Genomic DNA, 14,938 nt, shown 5'->3' on the forward strand with positions numbered 1-14,938 from the left:
AGGAGGTAGCACAAATCGAAGAGGGGTAACATACACCCCTGGTCCTCCCTGCGTGCACTTGCCTGGCCTCTCTCAGTCTCTCTGTTGTGGAGCTTTCAGTAAATCAGCTGTGAAACATATCAGTTATTAAATTGCCCTCAGGGCAGGAGAATAGAATCACTCAGTATTGACTCTCTAAACAGCATATTGCTACATCACTGCTAATGTGTTCCTGACTGGGGAAAGAATTGCCTGTAAAGAAATTATTGCCACAGCATCATTATGGCGCTAGGCTGCATTACCTCTGTGTTCATGGATGTATGATTCATACATTGCCATTAGCAGTGATCTGCATGGTGAATCCATTAACAGCCTCATTCTCCACCGCTTAATCTAATGATAAATGAGGGTTCATAAACTTGTCCTATTTCCTACTTTTTGAATAAATGTTTTCTATGGGTTGTTCTACATAATGGCTTGTAATCAGGTCATCAGCAGCGCGTAAGCCATTTGTATGCAACTATCCTAGATATCCATTAGTAGATGATCTGTGTTAGGCCTTTATAATGATAATAATTACCATATGACTGCATAATCTTTGGGATTAATTGAGATATCTAGAGCACTTGTTTGTGTATGGGATTGTTTGTGACTTCAAAGACAGTGCATTGATGGCTTCAACAAATATCTTAGCTGTATAAATAGATGCTATTTATATTTCCTCTGGTTTTCTGACTGAATGGGGATTTACTCTCCCGTTGTTGTAATCTCTTTAGCTCTATATTTGATTCAGACAGTTTGGAGCAGTGTTACCCGTGTGTGAGTGGTTTAACCTAGTGTTTCTTACAAAAGCCCTCAGGCCATCTGACCTGTGCTTGTCTAGATGTTTCTGGAAGCCTCCAGGTGGCCCAATGATCTTTTTATCACGTTCCCTGTCTCTAATCCCTTCCTTGTGGCCGGGCAGCGTACAGGGCTACAGCTCTATAAATACATGGCCAGGAGGAGGGAAGGGGACAGACTGTGTTTATCTGCTTCCTGCCAGCTCCTGCTCTTATGGAGTGGCATTAATCACCTGATTAGTCCACCAACCTGCTTGCGTGCAATTCTTATGATATACTACCCCACCGTGCAGCTGGGACATCAAGGCTCAGCACCTTGGCTGTCCCCTAACACTCACTTACCTTTAATTGGCCTGCTCAGGACCAAGGCGTGGACGTATTTATAGCATAGAGTAGATACGCTCATCTTACAGTTTTCAATGCATCTCATTCATTCTTTAAGCCCCATTAGCACAGCTCTGTAAGTGATTAGCTAATGCACAGCAGCAGTGACTCCCCGCTCTTTATTTAATTCGTAGTCACAAATACATTATTCCGATGTACCGACGTATTGATGATGTACTTCTGTTGTGTGACAGGTCTTGGACTCTGACCCAGTGGATCAGACCCAGGAGGTGGAGGAGGATCTGGACTTACTCTACGACAGTCTGGAGGTGTACAACCAGAGTGACAGTGGGCCGGAGATGGAGGACAACGAGAGTGTCCTGAGCACGCCCAAACCCAAACTGAAGTATGCCCATACTTGCTTACTCACATCGAAGGTGGATTCATGCCATGTAGACGGGATTATGTTTGACTGAAATTAGGCATTTGCTCTTTAAGATCATTATTTTTTTAACACACATAAATTATTTATGCTTATATTGGGGATGCACTGATATCTTTTTTTTAGGCTGATACTAATATCCATTATCTCCACATTCATAACCACTGATACCCATATGCATATTTATAAGAATCACAATGCAAATGCAGGTGCTGTACAGATTAAGTTTTTCAGGCAAGTCTGTTTTAAGATAATCTTAAGTCTTTTTTAACAAAAGAAAGTGTTAGCCTTACTTTTTGCAAATTTTATAGCGATGTTAACTCACACACATCTGCAAGAGGGTCCCACATGTGCCAGTTTCACAATTAGACAAGCATAGACAGTAAAAATAATACTGCACTGATATCAGATGCTTTTTAAAGCTGATATCAGCTTATATGGGTGCATCACTAATTTGTATTGTTTGCAACCTCTCAAACTAAATGAGCCTGTACATGGATTTAGAGTGGAATTTAAAAGTTGATAAAAGATCTGTAAGATACTACTATAAATATATTCATAATTCATAATTGGTAAAATCAGGATTGGGCCATCATATTGTCCTGCCTAGCTAACAGAAAGGTCACATTTTATTAAATAAATGAGGAAATAAATCATAAATCCATTTTTTTGTTCTTTTTTCCAGGCCGTTTTTTGAAGGGATGTCTCACTCCAGCTCCCAGACAGAAATTGGAAGCCTGCACAGCCAAAAGAGCCAGCACAGAGAGCTGTCATGTCCTGTAAGCAGATGACCTTGCACTCTATTAACTACCCCCTGGGATGGCTTTCAGCTCCAACATTTATCTATGAAGTGTTTTTTTATTTTTTTCCTTCCCAATGTTACGTAAAAAGCATGACAGAACTGCCCGAGAGCACCTGTTTAAATGCCTTGCAATCCATTATTTTTATTGTGGTCCGGGGTTTCCCAAGGGCATGCTGGGATCGCGGTACTATAGGCGAGACATTCTCAGCACGAGTGCAATGTGATCCCAAAGCACCACTACCCCACCCCACTATCCCCTCAAGCCTCACCCCTACAGGACAAGGTGGGGGTGGGAGTGGGGGTCATGCCACGAAGCCCTTAACCTATCCACCCCTACAGCCCTCTTGTATTTATAGAGACTGACACTAAACAACCCCTCCACCACCATCAACACACCTACACAGAGAAAAAAAACATACTCCCAGGCCTGGAGAGAAGATTGGATGGAACAGTCCCTGAATTCCTGGTCTGAGATTTATGGCCCATTGGAAAGAACAACGGCAGAGAGAGAGGGAGACATGTTGAGACTGATGATGAGAGAGGGAGGGCTGTTTATAAATATCTGGGAATCCATTTTAGCCTGTAATAAAACAGCCCAGAGCATTACAGACTGCTATAGCCAACCATTTTGCTCAATAAATGTCTCCCGTACGATTTGATAAACATTTCAGGCCGGCAAAAATGGAAAGTCTTTCATCTAACATTTAAGTAAATTCAACTGAACATCTCATGAAGTACTTAAACACTCCTATTGAAATAAACTTCAGCGTGCAAGTGCATCAGCCATTCTTATGGGGTTTATTCACACTTGTCAGTAGGTCGCCTCAGTGAAGTAAGTGCTGCCTGAGAGTGAGCAGGCATCAAAGGCTGTGCAGGCTGTCAGCCACACCACTTGGAGATATTTATCCCTGCCAGCTCTGCCGCTGTCACTAAGCCTCGACTGTGTGGAGCCGCTTCTGTGAAATTGTTCTATTATACATCTTAAGACGGGTCAGTCTGGACCTGAACAGATGGAGCAAAGCACTCCCATTTGGAGCTGTCAAATTTTGTGAGTTTTATACAACAAGGCAGTGCCCCCTATAGTTAAAAGTTTTTGGTGTGTGTGTGTGTTTTCCCTGCAGAGTGGAGAGTTCCTATCTGTGGAGAGGTGTAAAGTGCAAGGTTCCAGGTATCAGGATGACAGCATCACAGACACCACCATTGGGGTATGTTTTTGGAGCAGCAGCATTTTTACTTTTACACCGTATCCCCATGAGCATCTTTTGTTGTATTTTTATTTCACCCTTCCAGCACTTCCCTCTCTTTGCTCTAGTGTCCTTTCCTCCCATGGGGCTCAGTTGTTTTTCAAGATAAAGCAAAGAATGAGTATGTGAGTGAGGGCAGGCAAACCAAACAGCCCAGTCATCCATTATGGATGAGTTGACTAGACAAGGCAGCCAGAAGCTGGATAAATCTCGACTGATGAGGAGCAAAAGAGGAGTGTTTGTGTTTGTTGTTGCCTTTGCGCTGCTGGATCTGACTAACCTCGCTCCTCTAACCCTGATTCCCCTCCTCTGACCAGCGTGGCGGCTACTTCACTAACCCAGTTCAAACTGAATATCTGAGCTACAGGAGCAGCATTTCCCCGGCTGCCTGCTGAGAGACCGTGACTTTTTATCTCCTCTGTCATGGTGGGCTCCCATCATTATCCTCAGCCTCTCAGCTAAGCTCAATCATCCTTTAAGCCAGCACCTCTCTGCCTCCCCGCCTGCCTCACCTCTATCAGCTTTCACCCTCGATACTCCCGCCGTTATTCGCCGCATACAAAATAGTGGAAGGCTACAGAATGCCAAAAGCCTGAGAAAGACCACGATGAAGATGAATGGGACATGACGGTGCCTGAGTTGCATGATAAACATCAACATTGTCCTCTACCGCCTTCTCAGGTTATCTATGCTCCCCCTTGCTTTAGGAGACAGAGGCGGACGATGGCGGGCAGGTAATGGGGGACGTGACCAGCGGCTGGGATGTCAGCACTGAACGGCTGGCTGGCACTGTTGGCAAGCTCTGCAAGACAGAGTCCCAAAACCACATGTCCCCCAGGTACACGGCTCAACATTACATTTGAAACATGGTAGAAAAATAAGTCATCATGCTCTAATTTGTATTATAGAAAACTTATGGTGGACTTTTGTTTATTTTCATTTATTTATTTATTTATTTATTTTGTTCAGAAATGATTGCCGAATATGTAGTGTTTTTGTTGTATGATCGGTAAAGCAACAGTTCATCCAGAATACAAAAAATATTCTCTCACTCTGTTAATCCAGACAGTTTCTTTGTGATTTGGTGAGGTTTTCAGTCAGTCACCCTTTGCCCCAGTGCAATGGGGCTGGATGGGTATTGTTCATGGGGCAAAGCAAAATCTCTCTCCAGAAACAACATCACAAATAATCATAATCACATAATCCACCGCCCTCAGGGGCAAAGAGTTTAATTGGGAACTACTTCCTGCTGAAGAACACAGGCAAACTGTTGCCGTCTGCCTTAATTGGTACTCATTGAGGCTGAATAGATGTATTGCTCTTTGACGATGATGTCAGCGCCACAATCGAATACCCATTCAGCCCCATTACATTGAGTGGATGGTGACAGCCTGGAAACTTCACCGAAATCACATGGAAACTTTCTGGATGGACAGCATCCACGAGGGGTAAGTAGGAAAATACCGTTTTTGTATTTTGGGTGAACTGTTTTCCTTTAAACCTCCTCATCCGCTTCTCCTCTCCTCTCTTCCCCTGCTGTGTATTCTGATTTCCTTGCGGTTTGTCTCCTCCTCAGCAAAGTGGAGAACAGGCTGCAGCGGCGTCCTCGCAGCACCTCCATGAAGGACAGACAGAACTCCAAGGCCCAGAGTGACAGGACCAGCAGCATGGACAGCGAGTGCTCTCCAGACTCACGGCTCATAGCACAGGTCCAGACAACTCGCACGTCACTCACAAATGCTATTTCAAGCCGCAGATCTTCTCTCCAGTGTCCACATGTTTTGTCAGATGGAAATGCACTGGCCTGTGTCGCCGTCTGACTCACTGGTTCTGATTGGTCCTGAAGGTTCCCAGGAAGTCTGTGTACGACCAGCTGAACCAGATCCTCATCTCTGACGAACGCCTACCAGAGAGCATCATCCTCATCAACACCATGGAGTGGCAAGGGCAGGTAAGTCTGTGTCTGTGTCTGTGTCTGTGTGTGTGTGTGTTATTATATTTCTAACTCCTCAGTCATAAAATCCCTCTCACTCAGCTCCTCATATGTCGATACACACAGGCCACGCGGGTTCTTGCAGGGTAGAGCTGACTTGTAAATGATCCTACTAGTCGACATTTATGCCTTTTATCATTAGGAAAATAATTAAATGAGTATTTTTCAGACTTACTCAATATTTTTGTCTTTTTGTAATGATGTCAACTATGCTAACGTTTACATATTTTTCTCCACTGTTGCCTGACTGGACAAATGTAGATGGATAGGTTTGGTTTATCATGTTTTTTGTTGTTTAGGTTATTTTCTGCTGTGTTTAGGTTATTTTCTGCTGTTTAAATTGTTCAGTTTAGGTTATTTTCTGCTGTTTAAATTGTTCATATTTCTATTTTTTCTATATTCCTTGTTTATAGTGTTTATATTGCTTGCTGCTATTTATTATGTTTATAATGTAAATTTGCTTCATATTTTGCTATCCACTTTGCTACTGTAATGCTGTAAATTTCCCCACTGTGGGACTAATAAAGGAATATCTTATCTTATCTTTTTGAGGCCAAACTCAAGTTGCTCTGTGTTCCAGATGACGGGTACCAACATTTTAATACAACCTGGCTTGAAAAACTCTGAATCTACTGTTAAGGTTCTTGCTATTGTACAGGCAGTTGGCAGTGGAGACCGTTAAACATGTAAAGGTTAGCATAGTTGACATTATTTCAAAAGGACAGAGACATACACAGAAAGTGTTTGAAGGATCTACACGCTGTGTGTTCTCCAGCAGCCTGTCTCCCCTGGTTTTTCCCGCCTCGCCTCGCAGTTTGTATCCACAAACTCATCCTGTCCCTCTCATGTCTGTCTTTGTGCAGTATGTAGCGGAGTTGCTCCATGAACAGGGCCAGCCCATTGTGTCCACCTGCTCTGCTGCCGATGTTCAGGCTGCCTTCAACACTATCGTCACCCGCATCCAGAGATTGTGAGTCACACCGCATACACACACACATGCTGGTTTGAATGACAGGTCATCGGAGAGTTTGGTGTTCTTGCTCATCATCTCAGAGCGGCCCTCACCAAGCTCTTCAACATGTATGTTTATCATGGCTTGCTGCCAGACAAATTCCAGGATGCAGTCACTCACATCTGCTGAAGTGCTCCCTGTCTGTGAACTCGCTCACTCACAATGTGCCCTTTTCCCCGTGAAAGGCTGAGTTTGAGCTCTCTCTCTCTCTCTCACTCTATCTCTTTCTCTCTCTATCTTTCTCTCTCGCTCTTGGATCCATCCACCTGGCTGCCATCTCCACAGGAAGTCCTGTCTGTGGGAGATGAGGCTGCCTCAGTCTGCTATGCCTCTTCTGTCAAACCTATTTCTCTTTAATCCAACTGAACAGCAAGTTTTCCACTCTTTACACACCTGCTCCTCAGTCAACGTGTTTACTCCAGCTGGGACCATGTCATGTCATGAGTCCTCTGATGTTAACATGCTCACTCTGTTCTGTCGCTGCTTTAGCTGAGCAGGGTTTTTCCTTCACAGGGAATGGGAATGGCACGGGGTGCATTTTTGAAAGCCAGAAATCTCATCTGAGCACCCGGCGGAGTAACGGTGGAGTCGGAGATGAACAAACCTATCAAACCCTCACAGATAGGCTGGGTCATTTTTATACCATGGGACAGTATGCACCATTAGTATGTTGAATCCCATAGTATTTAGCAGTCAATTCTGGCTGTCTACAGATTTAATTTACTCCTTAATCTAAATTTCCAGAGTAAATTTAAGACCTCGGAAGTCGCTGCATCTGTTAAATACAACTTGGAAGTCTTATATTCAATTTTTACAACTCTTACTTTTGTTGTGACTGTTTTTCTGTTTTCCTAGTAAGAATCTACGCGGTCATACCCATAAAATAAGTAAAAATGTTGTTTCTTGCCATTTTTCCCTTATATTTCATTCCACCCTGAAATGGAAAACTTGTGAAAAGTAGTTGGTTTCACTTGCTGAAATTTGCATGTGCTGCTAATATGCAAATTAACATATGACATCATCTGGCTCTTACAACAGCGGCTCTGGCAAAAGCCCATTTTGAGCCAGAAAAAAAAAAAAACCCTGCTTAGGCCTAAACTTGTGCCTCAGACACCCATTCTTTTCTCTCCTCTTCCTCACACTCTCTCTGACACAGCTGTTCTCTCAAAATTTAAATCTCTCCCTCTCACTGGCTCATTCCCTGTCTTCTCATTACAACCCCTGCAGCTGTAACTGCAATGCACAGACACCACCGACGATCAAGGTGGCGGTGGCGGGCGACCAGAGCTACCTGAGCACCATACTGAGGTTCTTTGTGGAGCAGCTGGCCAACAAGACACCGGACTGGCTCAGTTACATCCGCTTCTTGGTGATCCCTATAGGTAAGGCAACCGAACTTAGCACAAACCTCACAGCAAAGAGCTCAGTTCAGTTCTTTATTGTCCTTTGAGGGGAAAGTGGACAGTTAAGACATACAAGTGGCACATGAAAGGCTCATTAAATCAAGACAATAACCCCTTAATCCCATATTTTTCCTTAAATTTCCCTTTAGTAGCTTCAAAGTTAGATTTTTTTCCTCCACATTTGAGGGCAATATCACATACATATTCTGTATGTGCTTACTGCAATGCTTCATTGAAGCTATATCACATTTATATTGGGTGAAATATTCAAACCCAAGATGCCAGTGTTTTATGGCTTCAGCATCACATCAATACAATGGGACCTGCAGGGTTTGAGGCGCTCAAAAATAAAAGTAATTTCACAACTTGGCTAATCTGTTCATACACAGTAAGGAGTAAAATGGTTACTAAAATGTGCAGTGTGCAATGTCACAGTGTGTGCAAATTTAGCATAGTTAGCGTTTAAGCAATAAAAGAAAATTTGTCTTTATTGACCCAGTCATTGGCTAGCTTGCCAAATATTTCATGCACCTAAACTCAGTTGAGAACTTTTGCTCTGTGTTCATGCACAGGTTCTCACCCCCTGGCCAAGTACGTGGCCTCGTTTGACAGCAGGTTCAACAGTATCTTCATGGACACCGCATGGAGGGAGCTGTTCTGCAGGACAGAACGGCCCGCCTCAGGTAGGACTCAGGCTCGTGCTCTTCAGTGACGCACAGCTCTGGTATCTAGCTGTAAAGCAAGTCTGCATATCTAATGTTCACCCACCATGAAAGGGAAAGAGATGGGGTCAGCGCACGGGTCAGAGGGTGATGGATGGGAAGATGAGGTTTGGTCCAATTGCCGGAGACAGCTGCAGCCTGCTCTGAACAGCTCTGCATCGCCTCTCCACTCCTCCACCGCATGAACCATCAGGAGCTGCTTGATGAAGGAAGCGCTTATCCAGAGTTGCAGACCTCGGCGCTGTCAAAGCTCTGATTCAAACATTCAACACATGGGCTGTCAAACTCAGGCATTCACATTGATAACTTTAGATGACGGTGCAGGGTGGACACATTGTGGGAAATACACACCCTGAGGTCACACTCTGTTTTCTTTTTATTATTTCATGTAATATGTATCAGTTATGGTTTAAGTTTTAGCCTTTAAACCTCAGTTTATTACCGTTTGCTATCTGGCAACCAATAAAGTAATGAATAAAGTGTAGCCTTAATCAAAATGGGACAACGGAAGAAATTCGTCTTTTTGTTATTGGATTACTGCAGCGTTATTTTTAGAGAATTGGAGCACTGTTTTAATTAGGTTTCAATTAACTGTACACACCCACATGCAGTTTATAAATCTCGAAATTGTTGACTCACACACACTCGCTCGCTCAGTAACATCCAAGCTCAAGGCTCTTCCCCCACACATCTCCTCAGTTTTCAATTGTTGTGTTATAATAAGCCCACTGATTTTCACCCAGCCCTACTTTTTAATTCACTTAATAACAAATAACTCATCAGAGATTCAAGAGACACAGTAGTGGGGCTTAACAACATGGGTAAATAAAATCATATTGCAATTACTTTTGACAGATATTGCAACTGGGACATGATTCACAGCTTTAATGGGAATGCTAGATTATTATCTCCACCAGGATCATGCGTTTTAGTCATGTGTATCTGTCCATGTGTGTTCATGTATCTGTCCGCAGCTAATCTCGCATACTACTAGGACTATCAGCCTGACATTTTTGTGCACAGTTGTGACTGCATGACCAAGTACCTCTCGTGGTTGCGGTGATTCAAAACCTTTGAAAAACCTGTTTTATACCACAAACGAGTGCCAGCGCCTCAGTTGGTTTTCTGCCAAAGTCAAAGCACTGGAGAAAGGGAGAGACACTCAGACAGTGCCTCCATATCTCCGCTGTGTCTCCCTCTCTCTGCTGCTCAGACTTTAGTGGAAATCCACCCCTTTTGGGCCTACAGGAGAGGGGCAAAATATGGAAACACTGCCTGCATATCTCCCCTTCTCTGGAGCTGCTCTTTAACTCAGTGGAATATGAATGACTAACACACAGGACACTAGCTGGTTACTGTATGTAAAAATGAGCACATTTGCACCAATTTGTTTGCATCCTGTCAGTCAGAAAATCACTTTACAACTCTGCACTGGAAAAAAACTGGTTGCTTACCGCTGTGTGTCTCTGTCCCTGGCAGATAACATAGATGTAGCAGGACGAGTTGTTCAGTATCTGGCCGGTGCCAACGTGTCCCACCAGTTCCCCATCTCAGAAGCTATGCTCACCTACAAGCAGAAGAGGTAAAGTAACTTTGATTAGTCACCGCTCTGTATACTAATGTGTGTCTGAGTGTATGCATGTATTTGTGCCTCTGTTTTCTTGAAGCATGTCTGTGTTGGAATGGTTTCTACCTTGTGGCACTGATGTTGATGTTACTTGTTCCTGTTTCCTCTCATTAAAATTTTGTCTCGGGAAAAAAAAAGCTGCTACAGGTCGACTGCTAATCACTGTATCAAGTGAATACCTATTCAGTTACATGGGGAAATATATCCAAATGCACATGCATGGAAAAACAAAGGCACATGCATTATTAGACAGAGTCACAGATTGATGTGTAGTGATGCAGCATCAGTTAATTAATTTCCTCAGCACACATGCATCTGTTTAGTGGGAGCTAGAGATCTGCCACCTGACCCAAGAACAGCAGAGGCCATTTTGGCTCCTTTCACATTCACTTTTTGATAAATAGGTCTGACTCAGGAGGGGCTTGGTCCTGGCTTTCAGGTTAGAACAGACTTGCAAGAGCCTGCGAAATAGACAGAATTCAGAAGCATGGATGCACTCCTGTTGGTTTTCCCGTGTTTGAATGGACAGCCTGTTGCCTTTGTGCAGTTTGCCTGTTTTCTTTGAGGTTTGACCGAACCCTTCCCCTCTCTGTCAGCGTGGCTTCCTTGTGGTCAGAAGGTACTCAATACGACGCACAATTTAACACTGTTGCATTCCTTCTTCCCCCTTTCCCTTTGGTTTTGCATTCAAGGAAGAGAAGTTTGTATTTTGATTTTTACATCAGGTATCTAATTCAACTATTGTTTTCTTCCCTCCTTATTTTTCTCTCCTCCATTTAGCCTGAGCTTCTTGCTGTGTCTAACATTTCCCTTTTCACACTCGATAACTCACTGTAACCTCACTTTGCACTCTGTCCCAACCTGTGTCCTTGGTTTGGTGTGACTTTGATTCTTATTCTCAGTTCTGTGTTGTTGCTGTGAAGATATGCCTAACAACCTCAAAAAACTAATTCAGATATTTATGGTACTGACAAATGAATGGTGACAAATGAATGGAGGGCTTTGGTCGCACCTGCAAAATGTTTCAAATTTGGGCAAAATCATCTGCATTTAAGCATACAACAAAAGCAAACCAGCAGAAAGGTAATTAGATAGATTCAAAGGTGAGCTGACCAAGAAATATGTCATGGTTGCCGCATGACTCCCATTCTTTTAACATTATCGTTCGCTGAATCTTGCTGCTGAGTACTGCAAGACCAACCAGAAAGTCATGTACCCAGTGTTATTGGTTTCTTGAACTACTAAAAAAATTTTTTTTACATATCAGGCAAAAAGGAATTGCAATTCACGCAGTTTTCAGAATGCTTTATTCTACATAAATTTTGCAATGATAATGCAGAATCATGTTGGATTCCTAAACACAGTACTTGAAGGTAACAGCAAGGGCAGTCTTGACAGAGGTAAAACAAATTGTATTTCAGGCTTTGCGACAACACTGACCTTCCTCAGGCATGCTTTTTTTTTTGGTGCAGGTGATTGCAGTGAAATGCACAGTATAAGTCTTAATCCCTTCAGATGGCACAGGAACAGAAGGACAGTCAGTACTCAGAAGAGCCCTAGCACATTGAAAAGGTCACGTCTGTTCAATCCTCTCATGTGCTCAACACTTTTTTCGAGTAGCAACAGCCACAGTTCGCCTTCTGACACCCAAACACAGTTTAAAATAGCCACACAGTTTCAGCCACTGGGCCCAAGCTGACTATCGCTATAATAAAATGGCTCTCTAATCCCAGCCCTGTCCTTCTTAAGAGAGGCCGTGTCATTTTGGTTGTAAGGAGCGGTCCTTTCATTCATCTCATTGTAGCTTGACCCCAGAATAACCCCATTCCACTCAGCCAATCATGTGCCATCTCCACTGCGATGGTACATGGTGTCGGCCATGCAAAGGCCATCATCCTTCCAGGGCCATTGAGTGTTCATGTGCATCCCTGGAGTGTTGAAGTTTTAAAGTCAACCCTGATCAGGCTCACAGCCTCTCTACTCTCTCTGTTCACAGCCCGGACGAGGACTCCTGTCAGAAATTTGTGCCATTCATTGGGGTAAGGATTTTTTTTTTTCTAAAGTGCCAAACAAGGCAAAAAGTTAATTTTGTAGTTAATTTCATTGTCTTACACTTGTACTTTTTCTTCTTGCAGGTTGTGAAGGTTGGCATTGTGGAGCACAGCCTCTCAACCTCTGGTATGATTATCTCTGTTTTAAGCCATGCTGCCTTTCCTTGTGGCTATAATCATACAAATGTTACTGTTCTGTCAGCTGTCTGCTGTAGATAAGACTATTACCGCAACGTGCGATGGCATTCATTAATCTGAGCCTTTCTCTAATTGCTGCACAATTTTATTATACAAAGAAGCTGATGCTTAACATAGAGTACAAGTGTCTGTTTGATACATGAGTGCAACCAGCCCTGATGTAAATTATTAGCAAGGATGGCAACATTTTGCCACTCATTACATGTACTAACATGTAAGTGCCAGAAAAACACAGGTGTCTCACACTGGTAGCAGGTTTTAACCAGGGAAGAGGGGGAGAAGTGACCCAGATTTTGTGACTGAAACGGATACTATCCCATTTATTCCAAAATGTTAAAATTATGACCAGGACTGATGTACAGTATTTCAACACAAGCAGTTAATACAGGGCTCTGGAAAGTCATCGAAAATTTGTGAATTTATAGTATATATAATTTATAATTTATACAATATATATAATTTATAATCCTTAAGACAAATCATGGGAGATCACAAAATTTTGTCAGTGTCAATTTAAAAATTCAGACACAAATTATTCACCTCATATAATATTTATTTTGTATTGTCTTCACTGTTCACTGCATAATAAAACAAAATAATTAACTTAAGAGCTCTGTATATGCTGTGGTTAAAAGGAATAAAAACCTCATCAGCTCATTCAACATTTTAGTCATGGAAAAGTCATGGGGTTTTATATTTCACATAGAAAGGGAAGCCTGGCAATATATACAGCATCTTCTTGCTATGTATTTATTCATTTTCAAGCTTTGTAAATTGATGTCTTTACCACCTTGCTATGCAGTGGACTCAGATGATGCCATGGGGGGAAATACGAGCATCCTGTCCTCCCCAACGCCCCCATCGGCTGGTCCGTATGGGAAGGAGATTGGGGGCACGCCCCCTCAGTCTCCCTCCGTCTCCACCGCCCTCTCTGGAGCTGGGTATGTCAAGATTACACATCACTTTATCTGCCATGTTTCGTACATGCAGTGAAAGAAACAAATTACAGCCTGCAGTGGCTGATAATTAAGTGATAAGCCTTTTTTCTGCTGGTAAAACAGTATTTTTCTATGCCAACGTTTTTTTTGTTTTTTTTTTCTTTGTCAGTCTGTAAACGTTAGTTGTGCTGGAGCATGATACAGATGCCTCAGACTTTTAATTGTTTTCCCCTCTCCAGTTCTCCATGCTCAGGCGGTGAAGTGATGGGGCTCCAGGTGGATTATTGGACGTGGCAAGGCCCGGAGAAGAAGAAAGAGGGAGAGAAGAGAGATGTCGGTCTGAAGAACACGCTGAAAAGTAACTTCCGTTCACTGCAAGTCAGCCGCCTGCCCTGCGGCGGAGAGCTCACCCCTCCGCCCAGCATGGCCATGACTGTGGTGACCAAGGAGAAGAACAAGAAAGGTACGCCGGGGGAAGGGGTTTGACTTGTGCACTATACAAAGGAAAGAGTCTGAGGAGCATGTTATCTAGTAATCATGCGTTATGAAATGGAGGTTCATGTATAACAGGCTTCCTTTACATTTATATTTTAAGCATTTAGCTGATGCTCATATCCAGAGCAAATTTAGAAAAAGTTTGAATTCTTAGATCATCAACATTAGAGGAAAACATTAATCAGCCACAGTGTAACAGAACCAGAGTCATCACACTGAGAGCTGCTTATGAAGAATATTAAAAAGTAGAAATGTATTAATACCTAGACAGGTGATGTTTTAAGTGCAGTTCATCAAACAAAAACCAGCTAAAAAAATACTAACCAATTACATGTGTTCCCCCAGACTGTTAGGTAATCAAACAAGCCAACAGACCCAGAATAGATATGGTTATATTCAGCACAAAATTTGACTGTAAAGATAAACACAATGAAAAATAAAGAGATAAGACCCCACATGTAAAATCATGTCTACAGCTTGGGAGCAGCTTTCAGTTTACAGACGTGTTTTCCATTTTGTAGTAAATATTCCTGTGACTAACAATGTGCATGTAAAGGAGAGATGTGTGAGGAAAACCTGGATTTATTAACATGGAAAGGTTGAAGTACAGAGATAAGGATGTGAGGTTTTTGTTGTTTGTTTGTTTGTTTGTTTGTTTGTTTTACTCACTGAGTTCTCGCTCCACAGTGATTTTCCTCAGCAAGAAGCCCAAGGAGAAAGAGCTGGACTCTAAGAGCCAAGTGATTGACGGTATCAGTAGGTTGATCTGTACAGCCAAGCATCAGCACACGATGCTGAGAGGTAAGGCCAGTCAGTGAGACATACACACACACACACACACACACATCCACTCACACACTCACCCAAGT

The 14,938-nt window shown here is 42.8% G+C and overlaps 1 protein-coding gene across 2 annotated transcripts in view; it reads left to right on the top strand.

The window, feature by feature from the left end:
* The window catches only part of LOC115372368 (phosphofurin acidic cluster sorting protein 2), a 56,557-nt gene that overhangs the window by 37,998 nt on the left and 3,621 nt on the right, over window positions 1-14,938 (top strand). The window contains exons 9-24 of one of the 2 annotated variants that reach the window (XM_030070204.1): window positions 1,397-1,548; window positions 2,270-2,363; window positions 3,508-3,591; window positions 4,338-4,468; window positions 5,207-5,339; window positions 5,477-5,581; window positions 6,487-6,593; window positions 7,863-8,017; window positions 8,611-8,721; window positions 10,240-10,342; window positions 11,080-11,112; window positions 12,384-12,426; window positions 12,523-12,565; window positions 13,439-13,577; window positions 13,814-14,037; window positions 14,757-14,870. In XM_030070204.1, coding sequence (XP_029926064.1) covers window positions 1,397-1,548; window positions 2,270-2,363; window positions 3,508-3,591; window positions 4,338-4,468; window positions 5,207-5,339; window positions 5,477-5,581; window positions 6,487-6,593; window positions 7,863-8,017; window positions 8,611-8,721; window positions 10,240-10,342; window positions 11,080-11,112; window positions 12,384-12,426; window positions 12,523-12,565; window positions 13,439-13,577; window positions 13,814-14,037; window positions 14,757-14,870 — 1,771 coding nt within the window. The remainder of the gene's footprint in view (window positions 1-1,396; window positions 1,549-2,269; window positions 2,364-3,507; window positions 3,592-4,337; window positions 4,469-5,206; window positions 5,340-5,476; window positions 5,582-6,486; window positions 6,594-7,862; window positions 8,018-8,610; window positions 8,722-10,239; window positions 10,343-11,079; window positions 11,113-12,383; window positions 12,427-12,522; window positions 12,566-13,438; window positions 13,578-13,813; window positions 14,038-14,756; window positions 14,871-14,938) is intronic. The other variant, XM_030070205.1, reaches the window with a different exon arrangement.

This window comes from Myripristis murdjan, chromosome 15 (assembly GCF_902150065.1).
Source record: "Myripristis murdjan chromosome 15, fMyrMur1.1, whole genome shotgun sequence".
NCBI classification, from domain to species: Eukaryota; Metazoa; Chordata; class Actinopteri; order Holocentriformes; family Holocentridae; genus Myripristis; species Myripristis murdjan.